The following is an 18291-nucleotide window of genomic DNA, read 5'->3' on the forward strand; positions in this document are numbered from 1 at the left end:
CGACCTTTGCAGGGCAGATTCTACACACACGGTCGTGTTATCCTCCCCGTAAATACTGAATAACGCCACCGTGTTGTTAGCATTTTAGCACAGGGGCTGCTACTTCCTCTTCTTCTTTGGTGCTTTAATAGCAGGTCGTGTACTGCGGCGCCACCTGCTGTTTGGGAATGTGTAGTCTCCTGAGAAAGAAAACAAACGCCAGCACTGCCGTGCTGACAAAAATATAGATGTTATCGGGGCTCGTCGCAATGATATCGGACCGATAAGAATGACGTAATAATTTCCTGCTATCAGCCCGATAGTTATCGTGCACCCCTAGTTGTAACCATTAATGCTCTGAATAATGATTATTTATTGAAGAGGATGGATTATTGTTTTTAAATCCTTTGATCAATCACCCAATGATAGAGAGAAACATTTTTCTAACAACAGTTTCCTGAAATAACTACTTGGCCTGTGAGCAGTTCTGATGGTCAAAATTAACTTGTAGCGCATCAAGGGACTGATTCTTCTCATCTGTTGTTTATGTATTTTTTAATTACTGTCCCTAACACACAAAGCTACCAGGGATGATTGATGTAAAATGTTTCCATGATGACAAAATGATCTAATAATCTCTTACATTATAAACAGTAACAACATATTTGCTATACAAAGTTATTATTTGCAAATAAAACTATGACAGTTGGCAGCAGGTGTAAGGTACTGACCTTTTTTTCCTTTTTTACAGACAACAAAATCTGCTCCCCACTTCTGCTCTTGAAGCTGTAACAATGGCATTGTAAGTAATACTTACATTAAAAATAATATAATATATAATATTTGTACATATCTCTGTGCCTATCAGCACAGTGACATTTTTAAAAAAGGCATGTTCTAAAAAGTTAAGGCTCATTTGAACCTTGGTCTATTTTCTTCCACTTATCCGTGGATAACTGAAATATGTAGGCATGTACAGTGCTAAACAAATTTATTAGACCACTTGTCTCAGAGACCATCCAGCATCATGAGGTGCTTTAATGGGGACTTTTCCTTTTCAGTGAGCTCTCAACATCTTACCATTTTGAACAGAAATGAATCAAGCACTAAACAATCAACCACTAAAACTCATTTTTCTCTTCAGGAATGACAGTAAATAACTATAATCTGACACATTCATCAGAAATATTCATGTGCTTTACTATTTTTTCAGGTTTTTTTTTTTGTAAATCAGTAAATTTGAAAATTTGTGGATAACAATAATAATTCTATTTTAGCATTAAAAATATCATTAGGGTTAAAGAGCTTCTACATATTGGGGTATTGGGCAGCTGTGGCAGAAACCTGACTGTGGGTGGTGGTCTAAAACATTTGTTAAACACTGTAGATGTGGACAAAATTATACGCTCCCTGTGAAAATGTCATTTATTTAAGAGTATTTTCTAAGTTCTGTAAAACAGAGCAAGGAATTTTTAACCCAACTTTTCCAAACATCCTAGTTTTATTTTCGATGCACAGATTATTTTACTCTGCACACACAAAGAAATCTACTTGAAAAAAACTGAAAACTACCAGGGTCTAAATGATGACCCCCTTTAGGACTACCAGGGTCTAAATGATGACCCCCTTTAGAACTACCAGGGTCTAAATGATGACCCCCTTTAGAACTACCAGGGTCTAAATGATGACCCCCTTTAGAACTACCAGGGTCTAAATGATGACCCCCTTTAGAACTACCAGGGTCTAAATGATGACCCCCTTTAGGACTACCAGGGTCTAAATGATGACCCCCTTTAGAACTACCAGGGTCTAAATGATGACCCCCTTTAGGACTACCAGGGTCTAAATGATGACCCCCTTTAGGACTACCAGGGTCTAAATGATGACCTCTTTAGAACTACCAGGGTCTGAATGATGACCTCTTTAGAACTACCAGGGTCTAAATGATGACCCCCTTTAGGACTACCAGGGTCTAAATGATGACCTCTTTAGAACTACCAGGGTCTAAATGATGACCTCTTTAGAACTACCAGGGTCTAAATGATGACCTCTTTAGAACTACCAGGGTCTAAATGATGACCCCCTTTAGATCACCCATGGTCTAAATGATGACCCCCTTTAGAACTACCAGGGTCTAAATGATGACCCCCTTTAGGACTACCAGGGTCTAAATGATGACCCCTTTAGAACTACCAGGGTCTAAATAATAACTTTAGTTTATTTTTATAGTACTTTTTAAAACAGGGGTTTACAAAGTGCTTTGACATGCAGAAAAACAACCAGAAGAACCCAGCAAAAGACAAAGACAACAAACAACAACAAGAGAACACTCAAGGGAAGAGAAACTACACAAGATCAAAATCAAGACTATATTTTCAGCCCAAACAACATTATTAATGAGACATTGTTATAAATGAAAAATCCATGGAAGTCATAAGAGTTTTGATATGTTTCACATGGCATCGCCAGAACCGAGATGTCATTAAAACAAAGACATCAAATACAAAGAACCAACGAGTACCCGGCCAACACAGGAACCCAACCACAAAACCCGAGACCAAGGGGACCGACGCCTCAAAAGGCAAGTAAAAGAGAAGCAATAAGAACCAAAAACACCAAGAGAGGTAAAATTGCAAAGGAAAAAATAAATGCAAGAGAATAAGTATAAGGAAGGAAAACGCTAAAATGGTACACGGGTCAAGAGGATGAAAGCAAAAACCAGTAAGAACTGCCTAGATTAAAAACTCAAGATCATTAATATAGAAAATCCAAACAGTAAGAGGAGTAAGAGATATTAAAACATGGATAAGAACAGTAAAAGGTGTTAAGCTAAAAATCAGAAGTAGTAAAGAGTTAATAGTAACAATAATAGTAACAGTAAAATAGCAGGAGTAGCAGTACTGTAATAATTAAAGTCGAGATAAAAAGGTAGAATTATGATTAAAGGAATAAGAATGAGTAAGAAGACGACATCACAAAAAAGCAAGTCTATCAAAATGAGTTTTAAGAAGTGATTTAAAAGCAGTGACTGTTTCTGTACGCCTTATCTCCTCAGGGAGGTCGTTCCAAAGTCGAGGGGCCCGGAGGGAAAAGGCCCTGTCACCTTTAGTTACAAGTCTCGACTTTGGAATAACTAGGAGGTCCCCACCAGAGGATCTCAGGGTGCGGGCTGGCTCATAGGGGGTTAAAAGTCCTGTTACATATACTGGGGCCAGACCCTTTAGTGCTTTAAAATTAATGAGTAAAATCCTAAAGTCAGTTCTAAAACTAACTGGAAGCCAATGTAGAGATGCTAAAATGGGGGTGATGTGATGTCGTCTGTTAAAACCTGTTAGAAGCCTAGCTGCTGCATTCTGGACCAGTTGGAGGCGGGAGAGAGATTTTTGGGTAATACCAGAGAGAAGTGAGTTGCAGTAATCTAGACGGGAGAAAATGAGGGCGTGGATGACTTTTTCCATGTCTGACTGGGAGAGGATGGGTTTTAATTTAGAGATAGTGCGTAAGTGAAAGAAGCATGACTGTGTGATTTTATTTATATGAGCAGCAAAGCTGAGGTTAGAATCAAACTGAACTCTGAGATTTCTGGCTGTTGATTTGATATTTGATGATAATGAACCAAGGCTGTTATTGATTATGTTTGAGGGATTTTGTAAATTGAACATGATTATTTCAGACTTGCAGGTGTTTAGTTGAAGAAAGTTCTGGGCCATCCAACAGTTAATATCAAACAGGCAGTCTTTTACAGCAGCTAGGTTTCTCGGGTCCTCAGGTTTCAGGGGCAGGTCTATCTGTGTGTCGTCTGCCTAGCAGTGAAAAGAGACTTTATGATTCTGGATTATTTGACCAAGGGGCAGCATATAAGTAGAAAATAAAATCGGACCTGAAACAGAACCTTGTGGTACACCACAGGTAAGACCAGAGGTAGAGGAGGAGAGGTTACCTATGGTGACCGCAAAGGTTCGCTCTAAAAGATAAGAATAAAACCAGCTAAGAGCAGAGTCCCTGATGCCAACCCAGTTAATAAGACGATCCATTAAAATAGCATGATCAACAGTATCAAAAGCTGCACTGAGATCTAAAAGAATTAAAACGGCTCCCTCCCCTCTATCTGCTGCTAAAAACAAATCATTGGTCACCTTGAGGAGGACCGTCTCAGTGCTGAGACCCGCTCTAAAACCAGACTATAGACCGGACCGTCTCAGTGCTGTGACCCGCTCTAAAACCAGACTATAGACCGGACCGTCTCAGTGCTGAGACCCGCTCTAAAACCAGACTATAGACCGGACCGTCTCAGTGCTGAGACCCGCTCTAAAACCAGACTATAGACCGGACCGTCTCAGTGCTGTGACCCGCTCTAAAACCAGACTATAGACCGGACCGTCTCAGTGCTGTGACCCGCTCTAAAACCAGACTATAGACCAGACCGTCTCAGTGCTGAGACCCGCTCTAAAACCAGACTATAGACCGGACCGTCTCAGTGCTGAGACCCGCTCTAAAACCAGACTATAGACCGGACCGTCTCAGTGCTGTGACCCGCTCTAAAACCAGACTATAGACCGGACCGTCTCAGTGCTGAGACCCGCTCTAAAACCAGACTATAGACCGGACCGTCTCAGTGCTGAGACCCGCTCTAAAACCAGACTATAGACCGGACCGTCTCAGTGCTGTGACCCGCTCTAAAACCAGACTATAGACCGGACCGTCTCAGTGCTGAGACCCGCTCTAAACCAGACGATACACCGGACCGTCTCAGTGCTGAGACCCGCTCTAAAACCAGACTATAGACCGGACCGTCTCAGTGCTGAGACCCGCTCTAAAAACCAGACTATAGACCGGACCGTCTCAGTGCTGAGACCCTCTAAAACCAGACTATAGACCGGACCGTCTCAGTGCTGAGACCGCTCTAAAACCGGACTATAGACCGGACCGTCACAGTGCTGAGACCCGCTCTAAAACCAGACTATAGACCGGACCGTCTCAGTGCTGAGACCCGCTCTAAAACCAGACTATAGACCGGACCGTCTCAGTGCTGTGACCCGCTCTAAAACCAGACTATAGACCGGACCGTCTCAGTGCTGTGACCCGCTCTAAAACCAGACTATAGACCGGACCGTCTCAGTGCTGTGACCCGCTCTAAAACCAGACTATAGACCGGACCGTCTCAGTGCAGTGACTCTAAAACCAGACTATAGACCGGACCGTCTCAGTGCTGAGACCTGCTCTAAACCAGACTATAGACCGGACCGTCTCAGTGCTGAGACCCGCTCTAAAACCAGACTATAGACCGGACCGTCTCAGTGCTGAGACCCGCTCTAAAACCAGACCATAGACCGGACCGTCCCAGTGCTGAGACCCGCTCTAAAACCAGACCATAGACCGGACCGTCTCAGTGCTGAGACCCGCTCTAAAACCAGACCATAGACCGGACCGTCCCAGTGCTGTGACCCGCTCTAAAACCAGACTATAGACCGGACCGTCTCAGTGCTGTGACCCGCTCTAAAACCAGACTATAGACCGGACTGCCTCAGTGCTGTGACCCGCTCTAAAACCAGACTATAGACCGGACCGTCTCAGTGCTGAGACTCTAAAACCAGACTATAGACCGGACCGTCTCAGTGCTGAGACCCGCTCTAAAACCAGACTATAGACCGGACCGTCTCAGTGCTGGGACCCGCTCTAAAACCAGACTATAGACCGGACCGTCTCAGTGCTGGGACTCGCTCTAAAACCAGACTATAGACCGGACCGTCTCAGTGCTGGGACTCGCTCTAAAACCAGACTATAGACCGGACCGTCTCAGTGCTGTGACCCGCTCTAAAACCAGACTATAGACCGGACCGTCTCAGTGCTGTGACCCGCTCTAAAACCAGACTATAGACCGGACCGTCTCAGTGCTGTGACCCGCTCTAAAACCAGACTATAGACCGGACCGTCTCAGTGCTGAGACCCGCTCTAAAACCAGACTATAGACCGGACCGTCTCAGTGCTGTGACACGCTCTAAAACCAGACTATAGACCGGACCGTCTCAGTGCTGTGACCCGCTCTAAAACCAGACTATAGACCGGACCGTCTCAGTGCTGAGACCCGCTCTAAAACCAGACTATAGACCGGACCGTCTCAGTGCTGAGACCCGCTCTAAAACCAGACTATAAACCGGACCGTCTCAGTGCTGAGACCCGCTCTAAAACCAGACTATAGACCGGACCGTCTCAGTGCTGAGACCCGCTCTAAAACCAGACTATAGACCGGACCGTCTCAGTGCTGAGACACGCTCTAAAACCAGACTATAGACCGGACCGTCTCAGTGCTGAGACCCGCTCTAAAACCAGACTATAGACCGGACCGTCTCAGTGCTGAGACCTGCTCTAAAACCAGACTATAGACCGGACCGTCTCAGTGCTGTGACCCGCTCTAAAACCAGACTATAGACCGGACCGTCTCAGTGCTGTGACCCGCTCTAAAACCAGACTATAGACCGGACCGTCTCAGTGCTGTGACCCGCTCTAAAACCAGACTATAGACCGGACCGTCTCAGTGCAGTGACTCGCTCTAAAACCAGACTATAGACCGGACCGTCTCAGTGCTGAGACCTGCTCTAAAACCAGACTATAGACCGGACCGTCTCAGTGCTGAGACCCGCTCTAAAACCAGACTATAGACCGGACCGTCTCAGTGCTGAGACCCGCTCTAAAACCAGACTATAGACCGGACCGTCTCAGTGCTGAGACCCGCTCTAAAACCAGACTATAGACCGGACCGTCTCAGTGCTGAGACCCGCTCTAAAACCAGACTATAGACCGGACCGTCTCAGTGCTGTGACCCGCTCTAAAACCAGACTATAGACCGGACCGTCTCAGTGCTGTGACCCGCTCTAAAACCAGACTATAGACCGGACCGTCTCAGTGCTGTGACCCGCTCTAAAACCAGACTATAGACCGGACCGTCTCAGTGCTGAGACCCGCTCTAAAACCAGACTATAGACCGGACCGTCTCAGTGCTGAGACCCGCTCTAAAACCAGACTATAGACCGGACCGTCTCAGTGCTGAGACCCGCTCTAAAACCAGACTATAGACCGGACCGTCTCAGTGCTGTGACCCGCTCTAAAACCAGACTATTCTCCGGAACGTGTAAGTGATTTGAGCCGGTCTATATCCAGATCTTAGACCGGACCGTCTCAGTGCTGAGACCCGCTCTAAAACCAGACTATAGACCGGACCGTCTCAGTGCTGTGACCCGCTCTAAAACCAGACTATAGACCGGACCGTCTCAGTGCTGGGACTCGCTCTAAAACCAGACTATAGACCGGACCGTCTCAGTGCTGGGACACGCTCTAAAACCAGACTATAGACCGGACCGTCTCAGTGCTGTGACCGCTCTAAAACCAGACTATAGACCGGACCGTCTCAGTGCTGAGACCCGCTCTAAAACCAGACTATAGACCGGACCGTCTCAGTGCTGTGACCCGCTCTAAAACCAGACTATAGACCGGACCGTCTCAGTGCTGTGACCCGCTCTAAAACCAGACTATAGACCGGACCGTCTCAGTGCTGTGACCCGCTCTAAAACCAGACTATAGACCGGACCGTCTCAGTGCTGAGACCCGCTCTAAAACCAGACTATAGACCGGACCGTCTCAGTGCTGAGACCCGCTCTAAAACCAGACTATAGACCGGACCGTCTCAGTGCTGTGACCCGCTCTAAAACCAGACTATAGACCGGACCGTCTCAGTGCTGGGACTCGCTCTAAAACCAGACTATAGACCGGACCGTCTCAGTGCTGGGACTCGCTCTAAAACCAGACTATAGACCGGACCGTCTCAGTGCTGTGACCTAATTTAAAACCAGACTATAGACCGGACTACCTCAGTGTTGTGACCCGGTCTCAAACCAGAATATAGACCAGATGGTATCAGTGCTATGACCTGCTCTAAAACCAGACTGTAGACTGGACTGTCTCAGTGCTGTGACCCGGACTAAAACCAGACTATAGACCGGACCATCTCAGTGCTGTGACCTGGTCTAAAACCAGACTATAGACTGAACCATCTCAGTGCTGTGACCCGGTCTCAAAGCAGATTATATACTGGACCATCTCAGTGTTGTGACCCACTCTAAAACCAGACTATAGACCGGACCATCTCAGTGCTGTGACCTGGTCTAAAATCAGACTAAAGATTGGACCGGACTGTCTCAGTGCTGTGACCTGCTTTAAAACCAGACTGTAGACTGGACCGTCTCAGTGCAGTGACCCGCTCTAAAACCAGACTATAGACCGGACCGTCTCAGTGCTGAGACTCGCTCTAAAACCAGACTATAGACCGGACCGTCTCAGTGCTGAGACCTGCTCTAAAACCAGACTATAGACCGGACCGTCTCAGTGCTGAGACCCGCTCTAAAACCAGACTATAGACCGGACCGTCTCAGTGCTGAGACCCGCTCTAAAACCAGACTATAGACCGGACCGTCTCAGTGCTGAGACTCGCTCTAAAACCAGACTATAGACCGGACCGTCTCAGTGCTGAGACCTGCTCTAAAACCAGACTATAGACCGGACCGTCTCAGTGCTGAGACCCGCTCTAAAACCAGACTATAGACCGGACCGTCTCAGTGCTGAGACCCGCTCTAAAACCAGACTATAGACCGGACCGTCTCAGTGCTGTGACCTGGTCTCAAACCAGACTATAGACTGGACTGTCTCAGTGCTGTGACCCGGTCTTAGACCAGACTATAGACCGGACCGTCTCAGTGCTGAGACCAGCTCTAAAACCAGACTATAGACCGGACCGTCTCAGTGCTGTGACCCGCTCTAAAACCAGACTATAGACCGGACCGTCTCAGTGCTGAGACCCGCTCTAAAACCAGACTATAGACCGGACCGTCTCAGTGCTGAGACCCGCTCTAAAACCAGACTATAGACCGGACCGTCTCAGTGCTGTGACGCGCTCTCAAACCAGACTATAGACCGGACCGTGCCTCAGTGCTGAGACCCGCTCTAAAACCAGACTATAGACCGGACCGTCTCAGTGCTGTGACCCGCTCTAAAACCAGACTATAGACCGGACCGTCTCAGTGCTGTGACCCGCTCTAAAACCAGACTATAGACCGGACCGTCTCAGTGCTGAGACCCGCTCTAAAACCAGACTATAGACCGGACCGTCTCAGTGCTGTGACCCGCTCTAAAACCAGACTATAGACCGGACCGTCTCAGTGCTGTGACCCGCTCTAAAACCAGACTATAGACCGGACCGTCTCAGTGCTGTGACCCGCTCTAAAACCAGACTATAGACCGGACCGTCTCAGTGCTGAGACCCGCTCTAAAACCAGACTATAGACCGGACCGTCTCAGTGCTGAGACTCGCTCTAAAACCAGACTATAGACCGGACCGTCTCAGTGCTGAGACCTGCTCTAAAACCAGACTATAGACCGGACCGTCTCAGTGCTGTGACCCGCTCTAAAACCAGACTATAGACCGGACCGTCTCAGTGCTGAGACCCGCTCTAAAACCAGACTATAGACCGGACCGTCTCAGTGCTGAGACCAGCTCTAAAACCAGACTATAGACCGGACCGTCTCAGTGCTGAGACCCGCTCTAAAACCAGACTATAGACTGGACCTTCTCAGTGCTGTGACCTGCTCTAAAACCAGACAACAGACCAGACTGTCTTAGAGCTGTGACCCTGTCTTAACCAGACTATAGTCCGGACCATCTCAATGCTAAGACCCACTCTAAAACCAGACTCTATCCCGGACAGTCTCAGTCCTGTGACCTTCTCTAAAACCAGACTATAGACCAGACCATCTCAGTGCTGTGACCTGCTCTGAAACCAGACTATAGACCAGACCGTCTCAGTGCTGTGACCTGCTTTAAAACCAGACTGTAGACCAGACCGTCTCAGTGCTGTGACCTGCTCTAAAACCAGACTATAGACCGGACCGTCTCAGTGCTGAGACCCGCTCTAAAACCAGACTATAGACCGGACCGTCTCAGTGCTGAGACCCGCTCTAAAACCAGACTATAGACCGGACCGTCTCAGTGCTGTGACCTGCTTTAAAACCAGACTGTAGACCAGACCGTCTCAGTGCTGTGACCCGCTCTAAAACCAGACTATAGACCGGACCGTCTCAGTGCTGTGACCCGCTCTAAAACCAGACTATAGACCGGACCGTCTCAGTGCTGAGACTCTAAACCAGACTATAGACCGGACCGTCTCAGTGCTGTGACCCGCTCTAAAACCAGACTATAGACCGGACCGTCTCAGTGCTGAGACCCGCTCTAAAACCAGACTATAGACCGGACCGTCTCAGTGCTGAGACCCGCTCTAAAACCAGACTATAGACCGGACCGTCTCAGTGCTGTGACCCGCTCTAAAACCAGACTATAGACCGGACCGTCTCAGTGCTGAGACCCGCTCTAAAACCAGACTATAGACCGGACCGTCTCAGTGCTGAGACTCTAAAACCAGACTATAGACCGGACCGTCTCAGTGCTGAGACCCGCTCTAAAACCAGACTATAGACCGGACCGTCTCAGTGCTGTGACCCGCTCTAAAACCAGACTATAGACCGGACCGTCTCAGTGCTGAGACCCGCTCTAAAACCAGACTATAGACCGGACCGTCTCAGTGCTGTGACGCTCTAAAACCAGACTATAGACCGGACCGTCTCAGTGCTGTGACCCGCTCTAAAACCAGACTATAGACCGGACCGTCTCAGTGCTGTGACCCGCTCTAAAACCAGACTATAGACCGGACCGTCTCAGTGCTGAGACTCGCTCTAAAACCAGACTATAGACCGGACCGTCTCAGTGCTGAGACCTGCTCTAAAACCAGACTATAGACCGGACCGTCTCAGTGCTGAGACCCGCTCTAAAACCAGACTATAGACCGGACCGTCTCAGTGCTGAGACCCGCTCTAAAACCAGACTATAGACCGGACCGTCTCAGTGCTGAGACCCGCTCTAAAACCAGACTATAGACCGGACCGTCTCAGTGCTGAGACCCGCTCTAAAACCAGACTATAGACCGGACCGTCTCAGTGCTGTGACCCGCTCTAAAACCAGACTATAGACCGGACCGTCTCAGTGCTGTGACCCGCTCTAAAACCAGACTATAGACCGGACCGTCTCAGTGCTGTGACCCGCTCTAAAACCAGACTATAGACCGGACCGTCTCAGTGCTGAGACCCGCTCTAAAACCAGACTATAGACCGGACCGTCTCAGTGCTGACCGCTCTAAAACCAGACTAGAGACCGGACCGTCTCAGTGCTGAGACCCGCTCTAAAACCAGACTATAGACCGGACCGTCTCAGTGCAGTGACTCGCTCTAAAACCAGACTATAGACCGGACCGTCTCAGTGCTGGGACTCGCTCTAAAACCAGACTATAGACCGGACCGTCTCAGTGCTGTGACCCGCTCTAAAACCAGACTATAGACCGGACCGTCTCAGTGCTGTGACCCGCTCTAAAACCAGACTATAGACCGGACCGTCTCAGTGCTGAGACCCGCTCTAAAACCAGACTATAGACCGGACCGTCTCAGTGCTGAGACCCGCTCTAAAACCAGACTATAGACCGGACCGTCTCAGTGCTGAGACCTGGTCTAAAACCAGACTATAGACCGGACCGTCTCAGTGCTGTGACCCGCTCTAAAACCAGACTATAGACCGGACCGTCTCAGTGCTGGGACCCGCTCTAAAACCAGACTATAGACCGGACCGTCTCAGTGCTGTGACCTGGTCTAAAACCAGACTGTAGACCGGACTGTCTCAGTGCTGTGACCTGGTCTAAAACCAGACTATAGACCAGACCGTCTCAGTGCTGTGACCTGGTCTAAAACCAGACTATAGACCAGACCATCTCAGTGCTGTGACCTGGTCTAAAACCAGACTATAGACCGGACCATCTCAGTGCTGTGATCCGCTCTAAAACCAGACTATAGACCGGACCGTCTCAGTGCTGTGACCTGGTCTAAAACCAGACTATAGACCCAGACCGTCTCAGTGCTGTGACTCGCTCTAAAACCAGACTATAGACCGGACCGTCTCAGTGCTGAGACCTGCTCTAAAACCAGACTATAGACCGGACCGTCTCAGTGCTGAGACCGCTCTAAAACCAGACTATAGACCGGACCGTCTCAGTGCTGAGACCGCTCTAAAACCAGACTATAGACCGGACCGTCTCAGTGCTGAGACATGATCTATAACCAGACTATAGACCGGACCATCTCAGTGCTGTGACCTGGTCTAAAACCAGACTATAGACCGGACCATCTCAGTGCTGTGATCCGCTCTAAAACCAGACTATAGACCGGACCGTCTCAGTGCTGTGACCTGGTCTAAAACCAGACTATAGACCGGACCATCTCAGTGCTGTGATCCGCTCTAAAACCAGACTATAGACCAGACCATCTCAGTGCTGTGACCTGTTCTAAAACCAGACTATAGACCAGACCATCTCAGTGCTGTGACCTGTTCTAAAACCAGACTATAGACCAGACCGTCTCAGTGCTGTGATCTGTTCTAAAACCAGACTATAGACCAGACCATCTCAGTGCTGTGACCTGTTCTAAAACCAGACTATAGACCGGACCGTCTCAGTGCTGAGACCTGCTCTAAAACCAGACTATAGACCGGACCGTCTCAGTGCTGAGACCCGCTCTAAAACCAGACTATAGACCGGACCGTCTCAGTGCTGAGACCCGCTCTAAAACCAGACTATAGACCGGACCGTCTCAGTGCTGAGACCCGCTCTAAAACCAGACTATAGACCGGACCGTCTCAGTGCTGAGACCCGCTCTAAAACCAGACTATAGACCGGACCGTCTCAGTGCTGTGACCCGCTCTAAAACCAGACTATAGACCGGACCGTCTCAGTGCTGTGACCCGCTCTAAAACCAGACTATAGACCGGACCGTCTCAGTGCTGTGACCCGCTCTAAAACCAGACTATAGACCGGACCGTCTCAGTGCTGAGACCCGCTCTAAAACCAGACTATAGACCGGACCGTCTCAGTGCTGAGACCCGCTCTAAAACCAGACTGAAATTTCTCAAAGAGGTTGTTGTGAGACATAAAAGATAAAAGCTGTGTAGAAACCACTTTCTCTAAAACTTTGGATAAAAAAGGAAGTTTTGAAATTGGTCTAAAATTATTAAAATCAGAGGGGTCAAGGTTGGGTTTCTTTAAAAGAGGTTGGACCACAGCGTGTTTAAAAACAGAGGGAACTACACCTTCTGTCAAAGAACTATTAATTATTGATCAAATACTGGGCCCAACCGTGCTAAAAACCTCTTTGAGAAATTTGGTGGGAATAAAATCAAGACTGCAGCTGTTTTCATGTGGGATAAAATTTCAGATTAAAAGGACAAGGACACAGGCTCAAAACTACTAAAATAATTTAAAACATCCCTACTTGTGTTTAAAATAAGGGCTGGGGGTCTAGTGTTGTCTCTGATGTCCCTTACTTTGTTATTAAAATAGACTAAAAACTTCTCACATAAATTGTTTGAAGCATCACTAAAATGAGAAGGGGAGGGGGCGGTGATCGAGTCTAAAACCTTGAATAAAACTCGGGGGTTAGAGTGATGAGCTAAAATTAAGTTAGAATAAAAAGCTGTCCTTGTATCTTTAACTGCCCTTTGAAAGTTCTTCATCGCTTCTTTCCAGATATCTTTAAAAACTTGTAAACCTGTTTTTCTCCATTTCCTCTGCTTTCTCCTACAGTCTCTCTTTAATTCATTTAGAGACTCTGTCAACCAGGGCTGGGGTGCCTTATTTGACTTTTTGTCTTTAAAAGGGGCAACAGAGTCCAAGACAGATATACGAGTCTGATTAAAAGAGAGACGAGCTCTTCTGTGTTAAATCTGGGTTAAAGGCAGTTAAAGATGCAGAATCTAAAAGTTCCTTAAACTTGCTAGCAGACTCTGAATTAAAAACCCTTCTACAGACAGTAGCAGTTTCAATAACATCTGTCTGGGATAAAACCATGTTAAATAAAATCAGTTTGTGGTCTGACGCACAGATATCCTTTGTCATAAATCATTAGGGCTGAGGCCACAGTATAAAACCAGGTCAAGTGTGTGACCTTTTGCATGTGTGGGTTCCTGGATGGCCTGGGTCGGGTTAAAAGATTCTAAAATTTCTAGAAAGTCAGCAGTCAGAGATTGTGAAGGACAACAGACATGAATGTTAAAATCCCCTAAAATCATAACTTTGTCATGTTTTGTTAGAAAATATGAAAAAAAAAAATCAGAAAACTCCTGGATAAAAGCATTGATGGGTCTGGGCGGTCTATAGATGATTCACATTAAAATAGGCTCTTTTGCTCTGATGATGAAAGCAAAGATTTCAAATGATAAAAACTACTGTGTGTGATGGGAATGCATTTAAAAATGTGTTTGTAAATAACAGCAACCCCCCACCCCGACCAGATAGCCGGGGCTGGTTCCTAAATGATGAGAATGATGAAGACAACAAGTGAGATTAATGTCTAAAGACCCCAGAACAACTGTGAGACTGAAGGATTACCCGATACTTTAATCACCCGCTTCATATCATTGAGGTTGGTAGGGTCTACAGCATAGGAGGTATACGGAAATCAATCAGGTTGTGTCTTTAACCAAGTCCTCCTCTAATGTCACTCATCTAACTGCCAAACCAAAACATAAAAGTATGAGAAGACAAACTCAAGCGATTTGAATCGCTGACTGTACTTTGCTCCAAAATTACTGAGCTTGGAACCCACAGCAGTGGAGTTGGAAATGTCAGCTACAGATACCTGAGTCAGGGCCTGTGTCTTTAACAATGAATTAACTCCTGAAATGTTCTAGAGTCATTTTTACCTTGGCATGTTAAAATTCATGTACATGCTTGCTTGAAATAAATCTAAAATGTCTTTAATGTGCACACTGTCCCACCTTTCTGCTCACTTTTTTAACAGGAGCAAATCATCTGGATTCGACCACATCTCCAAACGTCTGATTCGTTCAGGATCTCCTACAGTCTACCAGCTGAACACAAAGAAAGAGAATATTGGAACTCTGACAAGAATTACTTTTGGTAAAAAAGACCCAAACAAGGAAAACAAAACCATCTTGCTTGTTGGTGAGACAAAAACAGGAAAGTCAACTTTGATCAACACTTTTGTGAACTACGCCATGGGAGTGGAGTGGGAGGATGATGTCTGGTTCAACATCGTAGAGAAGGTTGATGAAGAAAGTGAATCAGAAACCGAGACATCTGATGTGATTGTATATGAGATCTTTGGTTTTGAAGACAAACCTCTGCCCTACTCTCTGACCATCATTGACACTCCTGGATATGGAAACACCAGAGGGACTGAACAAGACCACATCATCAGTCAAAGACTGCTAGACCTGTTCCGCTCAGAGGACGGAGTTCATGAGATTAATGTGGTGGGTCTGGTGCTGAAAGCTACTGAGAATCGACTGAACGACCAACTGAGGTACATCTTTGATTCAGCGGTGTCTCTGTTTGGAAAAGACATGGAGAACAAGATCGTTGCCATCCTCACACACTCCACTGGTGTGTCACCTGAAAATGCTCTCACGGCTCTCAAGGCTGCAAACATCAGGTGTGCTAAAGATGCTGACAAACAACCGGTGCACTTCCTGTTTAATAACTGTCAGCAAGAAGACCGAACAGAGGGCAAAGAAGTCCTGATTCAGCGCAATAAGATTACAAAAACGGGATGGAGCAAGTTCTCAGAATTTCTGGATCAAACTGAACCCCAGAAGCTGGAGACAACAGTGACTGTTCTGAACGAACGCATCAGACTCAAAGCCTGCATCCAGAACCTCCAAGAGAGAGTCGAGTTGATTGAAAAACAACAGAAAGAAATCCAACAGACTGAGGAAATGCTGAAGAAACATGAGCAAAAAATGAGGAGCAACGAGAACTTCACCGTAGAAGTTGACGAGGTCTACAAAGAGAAACAACCCTTTAAAGGTGGAATGTGGCTCGTGGTGTTTTATGAAGGAGCTGTGTGCTGTACTAAATGTGAGGAAAACTGCCATTACCCTGGATGTACAATGGCCTGGTATCCCAGGGACTGTGAGGTCATGAGAAGAGGCCGATGTACTTCATGCAGAGGGAAATGTCCTGTGTCTGATCATGTGAAAGAAGAGAAGATCTACATGACCAAGACAAGAAAAGTTCAGCAGACCCTTCAAGAAGTGAAAGAGAAGTATGACAGGAGTAAAGCAGACTGTGAGAAGACTACCAGCCTTCTGGAGGATCTGGAGAGGAAAAAGCAAGAACTTCAGAGAGACAAAGATCAGTGGCTGGAGGAGTCTTTTAAGCATGTTGTCAATCTGGAGCAGATCGCTCTGAATGTGGATTCACTGTCCACTCACATCTATCTGGACTTCCTGATTAAGAAGATGAAGGAGAGAGGAGACACAGAGAAGGTCCAGAAACTGGAGCAGATGAAGGCTCGACTGGATAAAGGAGCCAGAGCAGGCTTGCAATACATGTTTGGTAGAGTGAGAGCAGGTGTCACATTTAACTACTGATAGATATTTCATGGTCCAATGAACACTGGGCATGCATGAGATCTGTGATACGTGGTAACGTTGTCCAATATTGAGAGAAAATATGACTGAAGATTGTCTAGAAGCCTTATTATCATGCCACTGGGTTTCTGTTTTTTTCCCATGTTCAAGAGACAAACCCTTCACAGCACACCAGTTTCAAATATGCATGTTTCTGTGATCAACGTCTGAGCAGTCTTTTACCATGTGTTCACTACTGTGTTATCTGTACACTGATGAGTCTTTCTTTGGTCTTGGACATTCATAAAACACTGATCTGCAAAGATCTGCCTCATTACAACTCAGCTTGTGGTTTTCCTTCTGATGGTGTGGTTTATGGGAGGCAGCTGTTTTTATTTCTTCTTTATCTGCATATTACCGTGTTTGATCAAAGCTTTCATGGTGTTTTTGTGTTGGCAGTGGTGGAAATGGACATTTTCATTTCATTAGATCTCACACACTCATGGAAGCGCCCCCTGGTGGTTAAGAACGGCGTCCTACTGCTGTACAGTAAAGAGGAACTCAGTTGCCACTTACCTTGTTTTAGTCAGCTCTATTTACCAAATCTTTAACTGGCTGAAGTACAGGAGGAGGAGGCACGCCTGGTTAAACTCCTACAGAACACCACCAGAGAAAGAAAACCTGGGAGGAGCAAATAAAGGGTTAATACTGTTAGACAGTCCGCTGCTCCTTTAGGGAATGATACAGGACTAGTTAGCAGACTTCTACTAATCCTGACATCAAATATGATTCAAATATGAATGCCATTATCTAATACTACAGCACCAGAACGCTGACAGCTGACAGTGATCCTCAGAATAACATTAATGATGTTCACTAATAAGCACTCACCTGTGCTTTAATGATAAAGAATTTCTGTCTCTCCTCTTCTCCCTCCAACAGCAGCATTATTCACCCAAACACTTTGTTCATACATCAAACCATCCTTATTTTTGTAGACCAGGTGCAGGCGTGGCGCACCTGCCCAGCGCCAACGGGGTGTGTCCAGGGCATTTTGCAATTTTCGTCCACGCCTCCGTCCCTCCCACCGGCACAAGTGGCAGAGAGGGAGGAGAGAAGGCGTGAGTGGGTTTAACACAGCCGAGTGTAACCTCCACCAATCAAATGAACGCCTCTCCTCGCCTTTAAATGCGCTGCGGGCAAGGCGCAGTGCCAATTTCACCTCGCCACCACCATGGACGAAGACAGCAGCAGCAGCTCCAGGCAGTCAAACTCCTCCCAGGAGGAAACTGATGTGCTGGTCCAGGAGGTCCAAGCTGGCAGTACCAGAATATATGGTAATGCTAACAGACCTCCTGGGCTGATGATGCAGAAACTGCCTGGGAGGAAGTTACTAATATTGTCAATCAAGTTTGCCCAGATATTCTGAGAACCGCTGCCCAATGTAAAAAACGGTTCAATGATGTAAGAAGGGCCAAAAAATAAAAGCTGTCAGAGCAAAGAAGGCACACAGTGGCCACCGGGCTGCGCATCAGAGGCCACGATGCACGTCACTGTGTGGACCACCATGTGGGACAGATGTAATCTGTTCCTGTGTCATGAATAGGAGTACAAAATGAAGTGACAATCACATTAAACACAGCAGCAGGCTAATCCAGGCATCATGCTTGTGATCCACCTGCATTCCTGCTCTGTCATCGCCAAATAGGAGAACCTTTGGTGATATATTCTCTCCCGGGATCTCCTCCTCATCCTCCTTGCAATAATGTACTCCATCTTTTTAGATCACGTTAAGAATAAAG

The 18291-nt window shown here is 46.8% G+C and overlaps 1 protein-coding gene across 1 annotated transcript; it reads left to right on the forward strand.

The window, feature by feature from the left end:
- Nucleotides 1-102: 102 nt before the first annotated feature.
- On the forward strand, nucleotides 103-18183 carry LOC121524682. The gene is made up of 2 exons (XM_041810142.1): nucleotides 103-781; nucleotides 14917-18183. The coding sequence occupies exons 1-2, from the start codon at nucleotides 774-776 to the stop codon at nucleotides 16508-16510; spliced, it is 1602 nt and encodes a 533-aa protein (XP_041666076.1). The 5' UTR covers nucleotides 103-773; the 3' UTR covers nucleotides 16511-18183.
- The last annotated feature ends 108 nt before the right edge of the window (nucleotides 18184-18291 follow it).

This window comes from Cheilinus undulatus, linkage group 17 (assembly GCF_018320785.1).
Source record: "Cheilinus undulatus linkage group 17, ASM1832078v1, whole genome shotgun sequence".
Taxonomy (NCBI): domain Eukaryota; kingdom Metazoa; phylum Chordata; class Actinopteri; order Labriformes; family Labridae; genus Cheilinus; species Cheilinus undulatus.